The sequence below is a fragment of the Manacus vitellinus genome, unplaced genomic scaffold, assembly GCF_001715985.3.
Source record: "Manacus vitellinus isolate BGI_N305 unplaced genomic scaffold, ASM171598v3 scaffold_34_pilon, whole genome shotgun sequence".
NCBI lineage: Eukaryota > Metazoa > Chordata > Aves > Passeriformes > Pipridae > Manacus > Manacus vitellinus.
In genome coordinates, this window is record NW_021940488.1 from 1,097,034 (window position 1) to 1,115,310 (window position 18,277).

Sequence of the window (18,277 nt, forward strand, 5' to 3'; positions counted from 1 at the left end):
AAGGATCCACTGAAATCACAATGTGTTTTGTAAGATGTTTTGTGAGATGTTGCTTAAAAATGAAAGTCTTCTCTTTGTGCTGGGACACATTTAATTATGTGAATCCTTTCCCCAAAAGCATTACCATCTTACAAGCTGTTTTGTGGGGTGCCAAATACAACAGCTAGAACAGAGATGATTTTTCTGGGGTGTATGTGTTATAAGTCAAGCTTTGCCATAACCTTCCCAGAGGGAATACAAGAAGAAGTGTTGTGGTAGGTTTCTGGGTTTTCTGGGTGTGAGACACCTGTAATGTGTTAAGTCAAAATAAGTAGAAGAAAGAGTAGTGCATTTACAGTAATAAACTTTTTTTTTTTCTGATTTATTTCTTCTGTCTTTTCCACTTTCTTTTTATGTACTTGGTATAGATAAGGATCAAAAGCAAAATTACTGTTTACAGCCAGATTCAGCAGTCTCTGTATTCTGTAAAATGAATCCATGAATGATTAAACAGTTTTTGTGCTGCTTGGTTTATAAGTGGGAGTTGTGAAATAAAAGCAAGCCGTAGTACTGCCACATCACTGAAGCGGGCTGCACGAGTGAAGCTCACTTTGGCAGAATATGTTCTGTATTTAAAGTGCCTGTCTCTGTGTAATATGATGAGTCCCCTAAGAACTACCTTCTGCATTTGCTCTGTGAATTGCCCTCCCACTGGAGGCAAGTACATCCAGGCAAATTGGATTATTAGCTGGAGATAAATGGGCCCAGGGAGCACTTAACTGCAGGAGCAATGATGTTCATGCCCTTCAGCTAAGTATAAATGCCAGCTCTTTAAAAAGTGGGAGGTATAGAGGAAGGAGTTTTCAGTCCTGAACATTGTCTGCTTTCTTTAAGAGATTCTCTACTAGGTATAATGGGATGAATCATAAGTTTTGAAGACAATGAATTTCAGAAAATGTTACATTCTTTACAGTGATTTTGAAATAAAAGGAGTAATTTTGCTTTGTTTTTAAGACAATCTCCTTAAGGATATTGTTAGTTTAATTGTACTGTAGGTATAACATGTGTGATCAAGGCCAGCACAGAATGGTTAGCATGCTTTAAACTTCAAAACTTTGCGGTGATATTTTTAGAGTATCAGAATATGCAGGATGGAAACAGCTGGATTTATTTGTTTGCTTGCAGTGTCATGGGGGTGAGATGTGAGCCCCAACAGAGCACTGTGTGGTCAGCAAAGTCTGCAAGGAACTGAACTGTGGTGGTGGTGGCTGGCCTAAGTGGGGGGCGATGCATATAACACTCTCCAATGAGCAGAGAAAACAAGGGGGGAGGGTTGTTTGTTTGTTTATTGTGTTTTTGTTTTTTTTCTTTTTGTTTTATTCCTGGACTCCTTGTTTCAATCTGGAAAGGGGAGGGGATGCGATCTGATAGAAAATAAAAACTAAAAGCAAACATTTCCTACCTGCTGCTAACTTACTTGTTTTACGCAAGTGGTGGGTCTTTAGGGGGGAAAAAGAAAAAAGCAAATTAGAAAGAAAAATGAATTAGAAGAATAGATGGATATAAAGCTGTCTTTCCTGTGAGCAGACTTGAAATAACCCATGAAATACAGGATAAGATGGACAGAACAAAATAAGTTCTTGGGGGGAAAAAAGAAGACTACAGTAGAGGAGAACCAGCTGTTCTCATAGAAAAAAGTAAGATCACCCTCATTTGGGAGAAGAGGGACAGGATGACCTCTACAAATGGAAACATAAAACAGTCATACTTAACATCACCAATACCCCTTCTGTCATTATAGGGTCACCAGAAGTCTCAAATTTTAGTTGTTCCTTTGGTCAGTGTTTGTATATTCTCAGTTAATATTTCTAATTTAAATCCATATATAGCAAGTGAAGCTGAAAGTCCCGTTGTCTTGGCTGGGAATGAGGGAAGGCAGATCTTTATTCACATTAGTGGGAAGCTGTTCATAGTGGAGACCAGTAGTGTACGTTGCTCAAAGAGAAATGGCATTTGCTTGTTTACTTGGCTGTCTAAAAATAAGACTGAATGAACATCAAAATGCACATGCTCTCTCCAGATCCTCACCTCTGTGCAGCAGCAGAGCTGCTGTGCTGGGACAAACTGTTCCTGTGTCCAGTAGGAGCTACTGAAAGAACAAAGAAACTAAAGACAGTGCTCCTACTGATATGTTTTTATTCCAGGATGGGTGAGTGTCTATCCATCAAAAGGCAACCAGGACCTCTAAAAGAACATTTTTAAAATCTATTTTTTTAAAAAAACTGCTTTGCTCCTTTGAGCGAGGAAAACTAACTCCAAAAACAGTTTTTTACAGAACATTACTTATGAGCTGTGTGCTTGTAACTACACTTTGTCCTTTGAGGTAAAGGATGTGGCTATTGCCACTTGCTTGGCGTTTTACAGAATGAATCATATTTCCTCCCTCAGGATTCATTAGAAAGGCAAAGCATTTTTGAGACTTATCGTTGTCTGGGACTTCTTTAAAATCCTCAGGAGGAGGGCTGCACTGAAAATGCAATGTATTATGAAGAGTCATTGAAAAATACGATTTCTATCATCAATTTAAAACCATAGGAATCATCTACATAGTCATGTGTTTATGTCCTGATCTCCCTGTGTCGTGACCCATCCCCCCCAACTGCCCTTCCCCAAAGAAATGGGGAAATTAGAGTCTAAATCTATTTTTAAAAATGTTATGAGAGAAAAGTTTGAGAAATGATAAGGCTGAGGCAAGTTCAGAGACTTAATGTCTTGAACAGGGTCCCAATAATGTGATGGGTTCAGTGTAAGGTATTAGGGACTTTAGAGCTGCCTCCTCGCAATGGTTCTGGAAGAGAAATAGTGACAGCCCTGTATGTCACTTGCAAAATTGAGAGCCAAGACATGATGAGGCTGCACAAGATCCTAAGCTATGTGAAGAGGGGTCCAGGCTGTCCATGTAGAAGTGTAGTTTGTCTTGTTTCTATTTTTATATGGCCGTGGCAGTAAAAATAGGTGGCTCTGCCAGCATCCCATATGATCCTAAATTAGCTTTCCCCTCCTTTTGACTCAAAGCACCATGAGGAATCCATCTCGCCTGTTAAAATAAATCCACTACAAGTCTGGACAGGCAAAAGGTAGATAGATGACCAGCCAACGTGGAAGTGGATATAGGGAGCTCCCTGTGTCTGAAGGTCAAGACACACAGACATTCAGCACTACTCTGTTACATGGAGGAAGTGCAGTCTTTGCAGGTTCTGACATTACTGTACACAAAGGATTTAGTTTGGGGATCTTATCCCATGCTTTCCAGACAACAAAGGATACTGAAATTTCACTGCAGTAGGCAAGTGCAGCTAATGTGACCAGCTATCCTTACTAGGCACTGTACTTGTACATGTGTGATCAGCTTATGTTTGCTGTGATATCCACCTGTTCCTCAAGTACTGATCCTTAAACAAATCTCAGGTGGCTTGCCTAGTTTGGCAAATTGCTGACCAGACTGACTTGTCTTGATTAGCTCCATATTATCCTTTATGAGGTGATTGGCTCTAACATCAGGAGAGTTGAGCTCCTTGAAAAGAAGAGCCTGCTTGTGGTAAAGCTTTTGTTCACACAGCTGGCTCAAGTGGTGTTGCTGTGAGATGCTGACTGATGGAGCTGGATACCATGATGGTGCTAAAGAAAGGTTCATAAGTTCTTTGATTTGAGGCTGCAGACCCAACACTGGAAATGCTGCTTCTCTCTGCTGAACTTCCACACGGCAGACACACAAGGTGTCTGTCCTGTTTGGTCAAAACCTGTAACTGTGGTAAGAAATTTATTTTTTTTTTAGCAATGACACTGTAAATGGAACGGACAAGGCTGTACCTCCCTCCTGTTACTAGGTCTTTGGTTCTTTATTTCTTGCAATTTCTTCACAGGGCAGTGAATGTATAAAGATACTGCCATGTGCAGATCATGTTCACATCCAACCCTTGAAGTCCTACTTCTCTAACCAACACACAAACAGCAATTTCTGTAATGTAGAACCCAGAAGCAGGCAGGGGAAAAAAATGCAGCTTATGTGGATCACAGTAACAAGTTTTATATTTAGACTTTCATTTGTTTCCATCAGTCCAGATCCTCTTAACTTCTGCCTGTTATTTCCCTGCACTCAGCCCAAGGGCATGAGCAGATATTCAAGCTGGTGATCAACCCCTAATGAAGATTAGTGTCCCTGCAGCTGAGATAGAGCAGTTGCCTGGCAGTACCCAAAGATGTCAAGGTCAGAGGGGATTGTGTTGACCTAGCTAGAACATCAAAAGCATCTCTGAAAAAAAGATTTCAACAGGGGACTGTGCAATTTGGTGAAAAAGAGTAATTGCAGTTCTTGGTCAGTTGTATTCATGGTTAACAGCCCTCACTAGTGGTTCTTCTCAACTGGTTTGTCTGTGCTTATGTGTGCTTTTTATTCTGAACATCAGATTTTCTTTGTAAGTTATCTCTTTGCATTGCCCTGCTTCTGCTGGCACTTAGGATTTTCTTTGTCTTGGTGATGAGCCTGCCAACAAGAGAGGTATGTTATTTGAACACTAAAAATACTTCTGTTTAAACTTTTCCTTATCAAATTAGGTGGATTAACTTCCTGGTGCCCCTTCCTGTCAAGTATGTTTTTTTCAGTTCTTTAATTAATCACTATAGGTCTTCTGGGTACTCTACTTATCAAAATCTTTGATGGGTGAGAGATGAGAACAGCAGTGTCAGTCACTTCTAGGGATGAAATGTTGAGCTGCCCCATAACTCCTGAACAGAGAAACTGAAACCCCAAATTCACCAGACTGAGTGAAACAGCTTGTTCAATACTTGAAAGTGTAAATAATCTGTTTAATAGTAGGTTAGTTTGAGTTACTTGCTTTAAAATTGAAGTTTAAAAAAGAAACCAAAACAACAAAAACCAAACAACAACCAAACAAACAAAAAACCAAAACAACAAAACTCTGCTCTGCTCCTTAACAGTTTGAGGTTGTCTGTGCTTGCTGTAGTCTCACTGCCTGGATGATAACATCAAACGATTGTGAGAGTGGAGATAAAAGTATCACAGGTGGCCTTAATGCCCTGCTGGAGTCTTTTAAGAGAAAGTAATAAAGGCAGAAAAAGCTCTAGGATTTGGGGGTTGTGTCATTTTTTTTTTTCTTCCCAGGATTTCTTGGTCTGTCCTTCTACTTAGAAGATGATTAGAGAAATAGAAATGAGGTGAAAGATCAAGACTGAAAGGAAGAGGCATGAGTAGTTTTTGAAAGACGGAGGAGGGAAGACAAGAAGTTAAACTTCCAGTGCTGGTTTTCTTCCAGGTTATGCAAGATATTCTCTGCCTAATTACAAGGAAAATACAACTGTGGAAAGGCAGAACCAGTAGATTATACTAGCATTTTATAGGTGAATTTATTTCTGGCAAACACTGAGGCTAGGCTGGCATGAGGCCTTGGGCACAGTGTTTCCTGGGGAGATGATTTAATCCTGCAAGCATGAATAAGATATCTTTGGTTTGCTTGCACTTAATATTAGCCTTGCTTCAGCTGGGCATCCACAATGGGAATAGATGTGACTGCTAAGAAAGTGAGGGAAGAGAGATGTTTTCCTCTTTGTGTTCCATGTGGCACATAGAGTTTGATGATCAAGAACAGGGTATCCATTAACCAGAACAGTGTCTGGATGTCTTGGCCTCATGGCCCAGTGCTTTTTTACAGCACTGCTTGTAAGCTGAAGCCACGCCTGTATAAATCTCATATTTGTTCACTTTTAATAGGTCACTAGTTAAGGACCAGGTCACCATCTCAGTGTGATTTGCAGGGATGAACACAGACACGTTCACCAGTAAAAGTACTTTGAACTTGGCTTGTCAGACCCCGCTCAGGCCTGACCTATCCAAGTACATGTGATAGACGGAAGTTTGCACATCAGCAAATCATCTGAAAAACTACAAGCATTGTTTTTGCTTGGCTGAAGAGCTGCCCTGCCTTGGATTCTGTAGAGGATGTTATCTTTGGCTTCAGCACTAGTTCAACTGGGTCAACCTCATTATTGTAGAAATCCTTTTTTTTTTTTAGTAGTATTTATTTTATTAGAAATGCAGCAGGTTTCATAAGTCTGTCATTGTCCTAAAAAGTCATATTTAATCTAGTAGTATTATTATGCTGTGTTAATATTGCTTGTCTTGCTCCTCGCCCTGCCACACACACAGCAGTCCAGTTTCATACAAGCAAGAGAGAAATTGAGAGTAAAATGCTGGCCCCAATGAGCATCAAGTAATGCAAGACCATTAACTGATGGAGTAGCAGGGCTTGCTGTTCTTAAAATGCCACAGACTTATAAAGGGATGTTGTGTCCAAAGCATGTGCTCACTTAGCCTTTTAAATTTAATTTAAATTGATGGGGATGCAAATAACTAAGCTGTCCTTAGTCTGAGTCTCAGAGGTGAAATAGCTCTATTAGCTCTATATTCTGCTTCATTTCGGATGATGTGCTCTTCAATGGCAGATATATTGTTTCTCGATCCTTGAAGACAGCTCAATTGCCTGTAATTTCCAAGGTGATTTTGTCTGTTGGAAAATGTTTTGCTACATCAGAGACCTCTAGTGCATAGTCAAGGATTGTCAACAGTCAGAAACTGAGTGAGCTCAAGGAGAAAAAAATAAATACAAGTGATTCGAAGCTGGATCTCTAGATGACAAAGATCTTGAAAGTAGGCAGCATGATATTCATTCAGTGGGGGAGGGGAAAAAAGGTTCGAAGTTGATATTGAAACGTGTTAGAAGACAGATATTAATAATTTAGTATTAAGTAATCAATTACCACTCACTTTCATACTTTGATGAAAGCCTCACCTCTACTTGCTTACCATTTTAGCTTTAAAAAAATGGAAGTAATATCTATTGTGGGCTGGTTCTGTCTTCTGTGGTGGAAGAGCTGTATCAAAAATGTTAATGTCTTGCCTGTGTATGCAGACCTTTGCAGACTACTAATACCATAGTAGTTACTAGTACGTGCTTATTGAAGGTATAGGTGTTTGACCTGGCATATATTCAAAATGAAACTGAATTACAAATTCAGCTGGTTTATTAGGAAGGACAGCCAAAACCTTTCCTTCCCCTGTTAGAAGTAATCTTGACTGTAATTTGAAGAAATTATTTGGGGTACAAAGTATGCAATCAGACAGTGTGACTCTGTACCAACAAAAATTGATTGATTTAGGAATGTTTATGAATGCCTTCTGAAATGTCATTATAAACTGTCACTTAAACTCTTGTTTATTTTTCACAGACATGTTAAAACATGTGCTTTACCTGAGTTTTGATTAAAGAAAAAACAGATAAAAGCAATATGCAGGAGAATTCTTATAGGTACTAAAACCAGGTTGTCGTAGAATTACCTTTGCATTGTGCAGGGACTTTCCTCCAATGATTTTGTGTAGCTTCTTAGACATTGCTGGTTAGCAAAGGGACATCCTGCAATACAAGCAAACTCTGTCACTTTTAATGTTCAGTTTGGAAGAAGTGTCATGCTGAGGTTAGTAGCTCTCTGGAGCACCCTGCTGTGTTAGTGGGCTGATGCTGTCAAGCTGGTTCTAGTCTCCCGTCATTTAAAGGGCAAGGACTGTCTCTGAGCTGATCATGAAGGCAGCTTTGGTCAGAAGGGAAAATTTTCTGTTACACAAAGATGATTTTGTAGATGGCAGGTTTGCTAAGATAACAACCTCTTTCCTATCTGTACTCAGTTGTGAAAGTGTGATTCATCGTTTCAGTTTTGAAATGCTTCTCTGTCACCATCGTGTATAGACTGAGTCTAGAAAACAAACTTGGATTTACGTGCCTAACATCTAGGCAGTCTGAGACAGGTGAGCTGAGCCCTACCTCTCCCCTGGCAGAGCACTAGGTTTGTGCAGCACAAGACAAACTTTTTCTCCTACAAGGCTGAATTGCTGGTATCCCAGCTTCCTCCACGATATATCCATGTAATACAGGCAGACATCTCCGCTGTGGCTTGAGGCTGTTGCGTAGATCTGCTGTAACCTTTCCCTTAATGAGGGACTCAGTGGGCTGGGGGGGTGTAGCAGAGTAGTTGAGAGAAGGTTCTCAGCCAGGTACAAGAAGTAGGACACAATCATCACATGGATGATTATGATTGGATTTATTGCCAGTACAGTATATAAATATTGCCAATGCAGCATCTAAATAACAACTCTGTGATCTATGACAATGGATTACAGTGTCTAAAGGGTTATAATATGAGAAAGTTTGATTAAAAATGTACAGATTTACAGTCTTCAGTCTTGCAGAATTCACAGTTACAAAGCAACAAAGCACTTACGTAGCTAGTTCAGATTTTAGCTCTGTATTTATCGGGATCTTAGCACATTTAGTCACTCATCCAAAAGTGACTGTTCTCTGTCTTCCCTGCTAAAGGAATCCACCCAGATTGTGCTGACAGCTTCGGGACATCAGTTTACCCTGATTGGCTGGTCTCCAGCAGCATTTTATACCCTTTTGCAAGCCAGTGTGCACCAACAACAATGCAAACATCATGACTCCCCCATCTCTGGAATGCATTCATTATGTGAGCCTCCAGACAGTTTCTCCTGCAAATACCCACCTGGTGGTCTTATCTTGGGACAAACCACATTGCCCAGAAGACTGGAAAGGGAGAGACTTGTTTGGGTGTGTAGGGAAGGATGCATCAAAGACCAGACTATCTTTCCTTGACTGTCTTTCATCACCATCATGGGGGGCACAGATTAGATGGACAAGCTGCCCCTGGTTGTGTGAGTGTCTTGTGCGAGATGGGAAACAGAAAGTCAGGCTGCCAAACAGATGTACATGAGGAAGCTATGCCCCTAAGAGAGAATGATGTGAGTAAAACCAAGTGCCACTATCAGTGTGTGAATGATCTGAGAAGTCTGTGATTTGTGGGAGTGGGTTTTGCAGAAGAAAAGCATGAGGAAGTGGAACTGGTCAGGAAGCTATGACAAGGGCAAGAAAATGGGACACTTTTGAAATGGTTATGTTGATTTGGGTCAGCAAGAGATGTCATGTTTTCTTATGCATTACTTACAGGAGATAAAACTCAAGGTGCTTAATACCAGCACATTCATACCAAGTAATGGCTTAAAGCCAATAACCCTTTCAGGTGGACCTAAGTCAAAATGCATTTCTCCAAAAGCTCAGAACTGGAATACTTGGGTCATGGTAACTTTTCAGGCTAAACTGGAATTGTTGGTATCTATCAGGGAACCTGAGAGATTGAGCCTACGATTTGTGTTGGCTTTGAATTTTTTTAGTCTTCAGACTTTTTTTTATATAGGGAACATGCAATAATTAAGCAGAAGGAAACAACAGTGCTCACTTTCATAAGATGATTTTATTTCTAATGAGTTTCATGTTTCATTTCAGTTTGTCAAACTCTTTATTCTTGGTGCATTCTCTTTCAAAGTAAAGCTATCTTGAGCAAAACTCAAACCCTTGCTTTTTAAGAGAAGGAGAGGGGGAAGTAAGTACCATATACTGCAACACTGGTTCTGGTTAGCCATGACTATCAGCCAAACTCCCACCCAGCTGCTCAGGCTCTACCTCCTTTTCTCAGCAGGACTGGGGGAAGAAATGGGAGCAAAAAGAAGGAGAGAAAAATAGTGGTTTCTGCTGAAGACAGGGACATTATTTGTCAATTACTGTCACAGGCAAAACATACTCAACTTGGGGAAAAATTATTGAACTTATTGCAAATTTAAATACGGAAGTATTAACGTGGGTATTGGGAAACCAAAGGGCAAACATGGAAAAAATGTTGTTCCTCCTCCTTCCTCAGGCCCATTTCTTCACTTGCCTCTCTTCTATTTACCCTCTCCCTTCACCTTCCAAACTCTGAGTAGTGCAGGAGAATGGGGGCTTTTGGTCAGTGTTCAGTAACTTCTCTCTGCTGCCCCTTCTTTCTCACGTTTTTCCTCTGCTTCAACATCTGCTTTCTGTGGGCCACAGTTCTTCAGGAAAATCTGCTCCAACATGATCTCCCTCACAGGCTGAAGTATTTATATGTACAATGCTCTTTCAATCTATGGACCAGCTTCTGAAGTACCACTTATATCACAGGATCTCCCCGGGCACAGGGTAGTTGGAGGCTTTTGGGAATTAGATGAGCACTTTAAGAGACCAGAGTAATCCCCAAAAAATTACTCATAATTAAAAAAACCCAAAAAGTGGGACTCGGAAGGAGTTATATATAGTCATTCTTCGATTTTCCTATGCGACTAAGCATTAATAAGGCCCAGAGCTTAACGTATCACTTGATATGGTTAAATTACCTTGCAGTTCTAGAACAAACAACAACTGGGGACAAAATTGTTGTACTTCAGGGCATAAGCCAAAGACTACTGCAGATAAGAAATAGTTTTCTAGTACTTTATCTAACTCTAGGATTTTTTGCCTTGCAGTTGAAGTAATTTATTGCTGCTTACATAGAGCATAGATCACGCCTGGAGCTCACCTGAGTTCTGACTACACCTTTTCTATTCTATGTCTCTGCTGTATTGCTAATTTTTTTTGATTGATAGTCTAGGGTTTATATCTTCAAAGATAAATTCATAGAAGGGTTATTATTTTAATAAAAATGGTATTTCTCCAGTGCCATTTCTCCAGTTGATTCAAGAAAGGCATCGAGATTGTTAATCACTTAAAAGTAAAGACAGCTCTATAGTTAGCATCCATTGAGGAAAGTACTGGTTTACATCCTCTATTAATATTTAATTAACAAAGAAAATAGGATGGAACTGTTATAATACAAGTGACTTCCTGCATCTGATTACAAAAAGGATTCTCTATTTGAAGCCTGATCTATTTTAACAATATTAAATAAGTAGCCTGCAGCAGTTTATTTCTCAGTTACAATAAAATAACCAAATTTTAGTGTTCAACAGATCCGTTATAAAATTCTAGAAGAGAGTCAAAATGCTCCTCTTGGTTTGCAGTTATCTACTATTTGCAATACACTTACCCAAGGTGCCTGTATTTATTTTCCTTCTTTTGGCATGTTTTTGCTTTCATATTTATGTTTTGCTTGCTACTTTTCTTGTTCATGAAACTAATTTTGTGAAATTTTAGTGTAGTATAGATTTTGGCACTGTGATTTTATCTTTTAACAAGATGGAGTCTATTTCAGCATTGAAAAAACCGTGAAAAGCCTATTTTAAGCAGTCTAACTTGGAAGGCTAAAGTTACATGATAGCAGCCTTCTAACATTCACAAAGGTGCAATAGGGCAGATGAGATTACAATTGGAAACTCATCAAAGTAAATTGATGCCTCTTTTGGTCCTGGACATTGATGTTAGTTGTCTTCAGCTTCAGAAGTAGAAGTGGTGCTTGAAGAAAGGTGCAAGGCTCTTTTTCAGCTCAGACAAGTGATAAAATTAATTCTGCTGGAATGGATGGAAAAAATGATGACCCAACAGCTAAACCTGAGGATGAAGGAAGTGTAAGTAGGTGACTTAAGCATTCTTGATTTTATGTGCTTCTTGACACTATTAGATCTCTTGTGATCTGATTATCAAGTATTAACCTTAACATCATGGCTAGATTTGACATTTGAAAATGTCAACGTGTGTTTGCATATCTTTAGATTGCTAATAATATGAATTTTTAGACAATTGAAATAATGAACATGTCAGTGTGACAATATGAAAAGTTTATATTGGTGTCATGGCAGCAGATTTTCAACAAAGAAGTCAAATTCTAGACAAAAAGGCAACATTAAAGTAGGCAAAGTGTTTTGCTTTTCCCTGAGAAAATGCAGCAGGGGATTATTGCACAAGTGTTAACTCATGACAAAGAAGTAATTAAATAATTCAGTGTATGGTGATAGTCAAATTACAGCTTTAGATGGAAACCAATTCTAGAATACAAGAACTAAGTTGCAGTAGAGAGGAAAGGTGAATTAGGAATTATGGCCCTTACTGAGGGAAGGGAGCAGCTTAACTTTGCCTTGGTTTCCTTTCTATAAGATGTCTATGGCAGACTATTATTACCTAGGAAAATATAGATAATGTAGCCCACAGCATTCAGTATTCCTGTGAATCCTGCATAGCAGAGAACTTTACCATGCAAACTTTGATACATGAAGTGCATTTTTTTTAAAAAATGAAGTTAGAATTGCAGTAATGGCAATGAAGATGTTAGTTGTTTCAAGTTCATACTTATAGTCCAGTTATGTCAATCTAGTGCAGTTTTTAACGGCCCTTGACACAACCCAGTTTTTAAGAAGAAGTCTGACTGGTTAGGTCCATAGCTGCAAAGAGGACTGAAATGGGAAAACTTAGATATAAAATATTATTGGGGGAATCTTGATCAAAGTGGCCCAAAGTTCAGATGTCAGAGCCAAGCATTCATTGAGCTGCCTCGAGCTGTCCTATCGGACACCTGAGTGTATACAGGAACTTTACCTGACAGTGAGGAGCCTTAAACAAACCGGTAGTTTGATTTGCATTCTTAAAGAGGCCTGTACTTGATAAGGTTTTTAAAAATTATGGCAGATGGGTAAATTGAGTGGAGAACACACCAAACAAGTGCAGTTAATTAGCCAGATAGAAGATATTAGTCTGAAATCTTCCAGTTCTGTGTTTTCAGGTTTTGCTTGAGGAAATTTTAAAGGGTATTACTGGGTCTTGTTACTCGTTATTACTTATTGCCAAACTTTCTTTGGACATCCTCCATTCTGAGGTCAAAGACTGCTATCTGCTGTATTTTTGACTATGGGATCAGTAGGATATTTCTGGTGATGTTTCTTTTGCTACCTCTGTAAGGATACACAGAGCTCTCTTCTTGAGACCATTGCTAGTGCATAATATCAGAGAAATATTAGAAAAATTTATGATGAGGATTTCTGAATGTTTTTAATTTTTTTAAAAAACAGGGCTAACATCAGAGCCAACAGATTTCTTGGGACATTGATCCACTGAGTTTTGAATACCCCTAGGGATGGAGGTTCCCTGAGCTCTCTGGGCATGGCTCATATGTGTGGCCCTCATGATGAAATACATTCTTCCCCCTCCTCCACTCTAGCTGGAATTTCCCCTGCTGCTGTATGTGACTGTTGTGGCTGTCTCTTCACTGTTCTTCAGTGAGAAAAGTGTGTCTCTGTCTTTTCCATAACCCACTTTAGATAAGGAAATCTGTCATTAGGTTTACTCAGACTGTGTTTGCCTTCTTGCCTCTAACTGAACAACTCCGGGGCTCTCAACTTTTTGCTGCACATCCCTTCAGCCCCTTACTGCTTGGTGACCTTCTCCTGGAATCACACTGGATTATCTTATACTCATGGGCCAAAAACTGGACACGGATGTGGATCTTCTACTTTTGGGCAAAAGGAAAAAACCACTTATTGTGAAATAACCTACAATGCTACTTTTGCAAATGGCTAGTAGTTATGCTTGTCATCTCCTGTGTGACAAGCTCCATCAACACATGGATTTTGTAGCCACTGTATTAAACTTGACATCCCACAATGATGTCAACTTAGGAGTGAAATGCAAGTGTCTTGAAGGAAGGCCCTTGCTTTCTGACTGGAGTCTTAAACTGCTGCTAAGTTAGTTACAGTTATGTACATGCAGTAACAGGCAAATATATGTGGGAATCTCTTCTAGTTGTTGGTCCATCAATTGCTGATAGAAATGTTCCACATTTTGTCTTTCACCTTATTTTAGGTAGCCAACATTTCAGTCCAAATGGTATCTGCAGAAGATAAGTTGGCAAAGAGGATTCTGGCAAGGAAAAAACATGCCAAATTGAAGAAAAAAGATAAGTTGCTGTGGAATTTTCAAAACAAAATAATTCTCTTTACCCTCATTCTATTCATTTTAGGAGTTGTAACCTGGACATTACTGTGGCTCTTCATTGGTGAGTTCCTGAAAGCTCAAGCCAATTTCATACATCGCTATCCTCAGTAGTACTTTCAACTGTTTCTAAAAAAAACCATAGGACTTTTTGTGCGTCTTTGTTAAAGACTTAAAAAGTAATTATAAGAGCAGGCATAACTGATGGCTTTAGGGAGTGTGACTTTTTTTTTTTTTAAAGTGGCATGCAAAACATTTTTATGTGCAAGTTGATTGTGCAGACTTGATAGTTTCTAGGAGCTTGATTGCTCAGAAATTTTGCCTTTCACTGTGTTTCTTGACCTTATGAAATCCAAGTCCTTTATCTTGTATGCAAAATAGAATTAAAGAAATAAAAGGGGATTAAAAAGCACATGTCTAATTGGGCATTAAAAACCATGTTTTCCTCTTTAGACTCCTGATGCTAATACTGCCTCAGGTTCCTTAGAGATGCTTCAGAATCTGGATGTTGATACTGCCTTCATTATGCTGGCTCATTTCTATGGTGGTATCTTATCTTCTGTGTAGGGAACAGGTACTCCATAAACTATATTTTGTACACATCTATAGCAGTTTGGCTATAAAAAGTGCAGTGTTCTTTTGGTAGCTGTTTCCACTGTAAGGCCAAATAGATTCATTTGGGTTAGAAGTTAATAAAAAAACCCACCTCATTGTTATTGGGAGGAAAAAAAAAAGGTTGTCTTCTTTGTTTCTTGCAGTTCAGGCAGAAAACAAAGATGCACTGTATTTTGTTGGACTGTTTCGTGTTGCCAACATAGAGTTTCTCCCAGAATATAGGCAAAAAGAGTCAAAGGAATTCCTCTCCATGGCACAGACTGTGCAACATGTGGTAAGATGAGCGTGTTGCTTGGTTAGTAGAGATGAGAGCTGTGAACAAAAGGTGGGACATTCGGGTGCCATTGAGTCTGTTGTGGTGTTCTGCTTTCCACCTTTTCCCCCTCAGAGGACTATGTACAAAGAGTGGTTATCTGGAGGTATGAAGGAACTGTCTGCTTTCAGCTTGTTAATCACAAACTGAGGTCTGAATAAGTCTCTTTGACTTCTACATTTTACTAAAAATTTTCTGTATTTTCCCCCACAAATCAGGATCTATGAAGAGAACTCTGCAAAAGTCTTTTAAAATTTAATTACCACTTTTGAGACATTGAACTGATGAAGTCTTTTGCATTTAAATTGATATCTTCTGCCAGTCTTCTGCCTTAAAGCATCCATAATTACCCCAGAGCTCCCAAACATATTTACATTTACATTTCCTTCTGATGCTAGGTATTCTAAAGGCCATTATTTTTCCCAAATGCCTTGCATCAGTCAATGCAGAGATAGCACTCTGTTGGTAGGCAGTTAAAACTGATCCACAGTGGGAAGAAAGGGATGGGAATCTTAGTTAAAAGGGAATGTGACTTTGAAGACATTTGGTGTAGGGATCAAAAATACTTTAATGCAGCAGGAAATGCAGCACTGTCCACATAAGGATTCAAACAATGGTATGAAAACTGCTAAACAAATAACAAAGAAATGTCAGATGCAACTAAGAAATTTTTTAATAATTGCTAAGTTTTTGTCATAATATCAACTCATTTTCTCGTTTTCCCGCTCTATTTCTCCTCCCTCCCCCTAGCTGGTTCACAAAAGACTTGAAAATTGACTGTCTAGTTTTCCCAGTCCTGCATGTTAATGACTGAAGTGCTTTCAGGAGGGGTAGCAGATAACCAGTGCAGGGCACATCCTTCCCCTGCACTCCATGGAGCAGCTCTAACCTGATGTAAGCCCTGTGTCTTGCTCTTGTCCCAGAGCATCCTGCCCTTGTCACACAGAGGTGTCAGAAAGAAGGTGTTGAGCTGCCGGTGTCACCACCTCCTACTTGAATGTAACTTGAAGTCTATTTTTTATGTGTAAATTTTGCCTGAACTCACCAATGGATTTTGCAAAGCTGAAACTGAGCTTTGTGCCAACCTTTAATATTGACTTAAGTTGTTAGTAGGGAAGTGGGGGATTTGGGATTTTGTTTGGTTTTTCGCCTTGAAACATTTTTGTTCATGGTTACTGGCCCAGAGACCAAAAGTGGTAGTAGAAGAATGTCTCAAGATAGATTCCTTTTCTCTTTTGTAGTGACAGTAATATATAAAATCCCTTGTAGCGTTATCTGGAGAAAAAAATTGAAGTCCACCCATTTTATTTAGGCCATTAAAAGTATTGTTCAAACTTCCTGTGTCAAACATTAATAGGGATTTATATTGATGTGATTTTTGCTTCAAAATAACCCAAAGCCATCCCACAGCATGATCAGGCAGAGATTTTGCTTCTCCACACATTTTATGCTGTGTGTATTGGAAAGAAATACACTAGTACTGAACTGTCGATGAAGAAAATAGACACAAACTTAATCAAAATGCAAGAAATTCCACACAAACAGAGAAAAAGAGCTCTTTAGCCGTGAGGGTAATCAAACACTAAAGCAGTTTTCCAGGGAGGCTGTGGAGTCTCCATTCTTGGAGATATTCAACTGGAAACATCCCTGAGCAACGAGGTGTAGTTGACCCTGCTTTGAGCACTGAGATGGTCTCCAGAGGTCCCTTCTCTGATTCAGTGGAAAAAACCCTGTGCTGTTCATTGCACTTCAGTAGCAACACAAAGAATGATACAAGCGTGTGCACATTTCTTGAAGTTTGGCCCTAAGTTTCAGCATCAGCACAGGGAAGCCCTTTGTGTTTGGAATTTGCTGGGCAAAGAATGTGCACCTTTTTCAAAACTCATTTATTTGGAAAAAACATTGCTGTACCCTTCAGCTGGCCATGGGCAGATGATCTGATGTTTCCTGGGAATATTGGACTTGTTATAAACAGCTGGTCTTCTGCTCTGCCTGGCTTGGCTGATGTATGTCTGGAAATACTTGCATGTTGCATAGTCTTGGAGGAAAATAGGATGTTCTTAGGAAAGGCCAGACATATACCATTTCTAGATAGGACTGACTTTCAGAAATCCTAAATCTTTATACCTTCTCTTTCAGATGAACTTGGTCTACACAACCTCTTCTTTCTCCAAATTTTATAAGCAGTCCACTGTTTCAGAAGTCAGGTAAAACTGCAGTTAATGTAATTGCCTTTCTGCCAGGTAGGATATAATGTAATGAGCCCACAAGAGAAGCCTATTTTTGGTGGTTATGATATAATGTCTTTGCTATGTACTTGTACTGATAGCAAAATACGCTGATAACCTATACGAATTCACTTAACAAAAGTAAGGGCAAACTAAAGTCATATAAGCAGTTCCTTGTCTGCCAGGAGTACGATCTAAGATGAACAGAAATAATGTCTTTAAAGAGGATTGGTGATACTTTGGCCGATAGCTCACATGGAATTTTAACCAGTTAAACATGCTATTGAAGTACAACTCTGTGCTATTGACTAAGTCACACATATTTTGTAAGAAATTTATTGATATAAAACTCTTTTCTACTGACAGAAGGGGAAAATCTCTATACTGCAATAGAGTACCCTTACTCTAATATTAGGTTTGCAATTAATATTAAAAGTTTAGTTATTACCATCCTCTTGAATCAAATACAATTTTGGTTCAGGTAGAGGAGTTTCTAGGGTACATTTGTTTTAATGATTTTTCTTCCCACCTGAAGGTAAAGATTGGGGTGACTGTACATCTCTAATGTGTTACCTAAATAGTCTAGAAACTGTTTCTCATATACCACAGCACACAGTACAGGGTGAAATGCATACCAGTGCAGAGTTCTGCATTTCTGGAGATAATTCCATTTCTGTTCTACTATTTCTGTTTTGATTTTTAGGAGATAATTCAGCCCTAATTCAAGTAGATAATATCATTTCCATAGATCTCAAAAGTCAGGAGCCCTCAGGAAATCAACGTACTGAAGATTCCCAACTGGATATGAAGAGTGTGTTTTGGGCTTCTTTCCCCCTCCCCCTCCAAGAGGAAAATACACGTTCAGTGTGTTAATGTAATTAGGAAAGATGAAAATGAGCCATACACTTCTAAATTTGTACTTCAGAAGTCTGGGCGAAAAGTCTAGTCTTCAGAGAACTTTCAACATGATGATAACCTGTAGGACCTCTTTCTTTCAGTAACAACAACAATGGAGGCCTTCTTATTCATTTCTGGATCGTATTTGTGGTACCACAGGCGAAGGGCCAAGTGCTGTGTGAGGATTGTGTGGCTGCCATTTTAAAGGATTCTATTCAGACAAGTATCATTAACAGGACTTCGGTGGGAAGCCTTCAGGGCCTTGCAGTCGACATGGACTCTATTGTACTAAGTGGTTAGTATTAGCACATTCCCATATCCCAGAGGAAACACTTTGTTAAGCAAACATTTCTACCTTGGAGTAGCAAATTCTATAAATAAACTAAAAGTTT

At 39.2% G+C, this 18,277-nt stretch overlaps 1 protein-coding gene across 1 annotated transcript in view; it reads left to right on the forward strand.

The window, feature by feature from the left end:
- Positions 1 to 11,268: 11,268 nt before the first annotated feature.
- Positions 11,269 to 18,277, forward strand: part of TMPRSS7 (transmembrane serine protease 7) — a 30,109-nt gene continuing 23,100 nt past the window's right edge. The window contains 6 exon segments of the mRNA XM_008920858.2: positions 11,269 to 11,385; positions 11,387 to 11,479; positions 13,704 to 13,896; positions 14,591 to 14,721; positions 16,900 to 16,967; positions 17,987 to 18,180. Coding sequence (XP_008919106.1) covers positions 11,269 to 11,385; positions 11,387 to 11,479; positions 13,704 to 13,896; positions 14,591 to 14,721; positions 16,900 to 16,967; positions 17,987 to 18,180 — 796 coding nt within the window.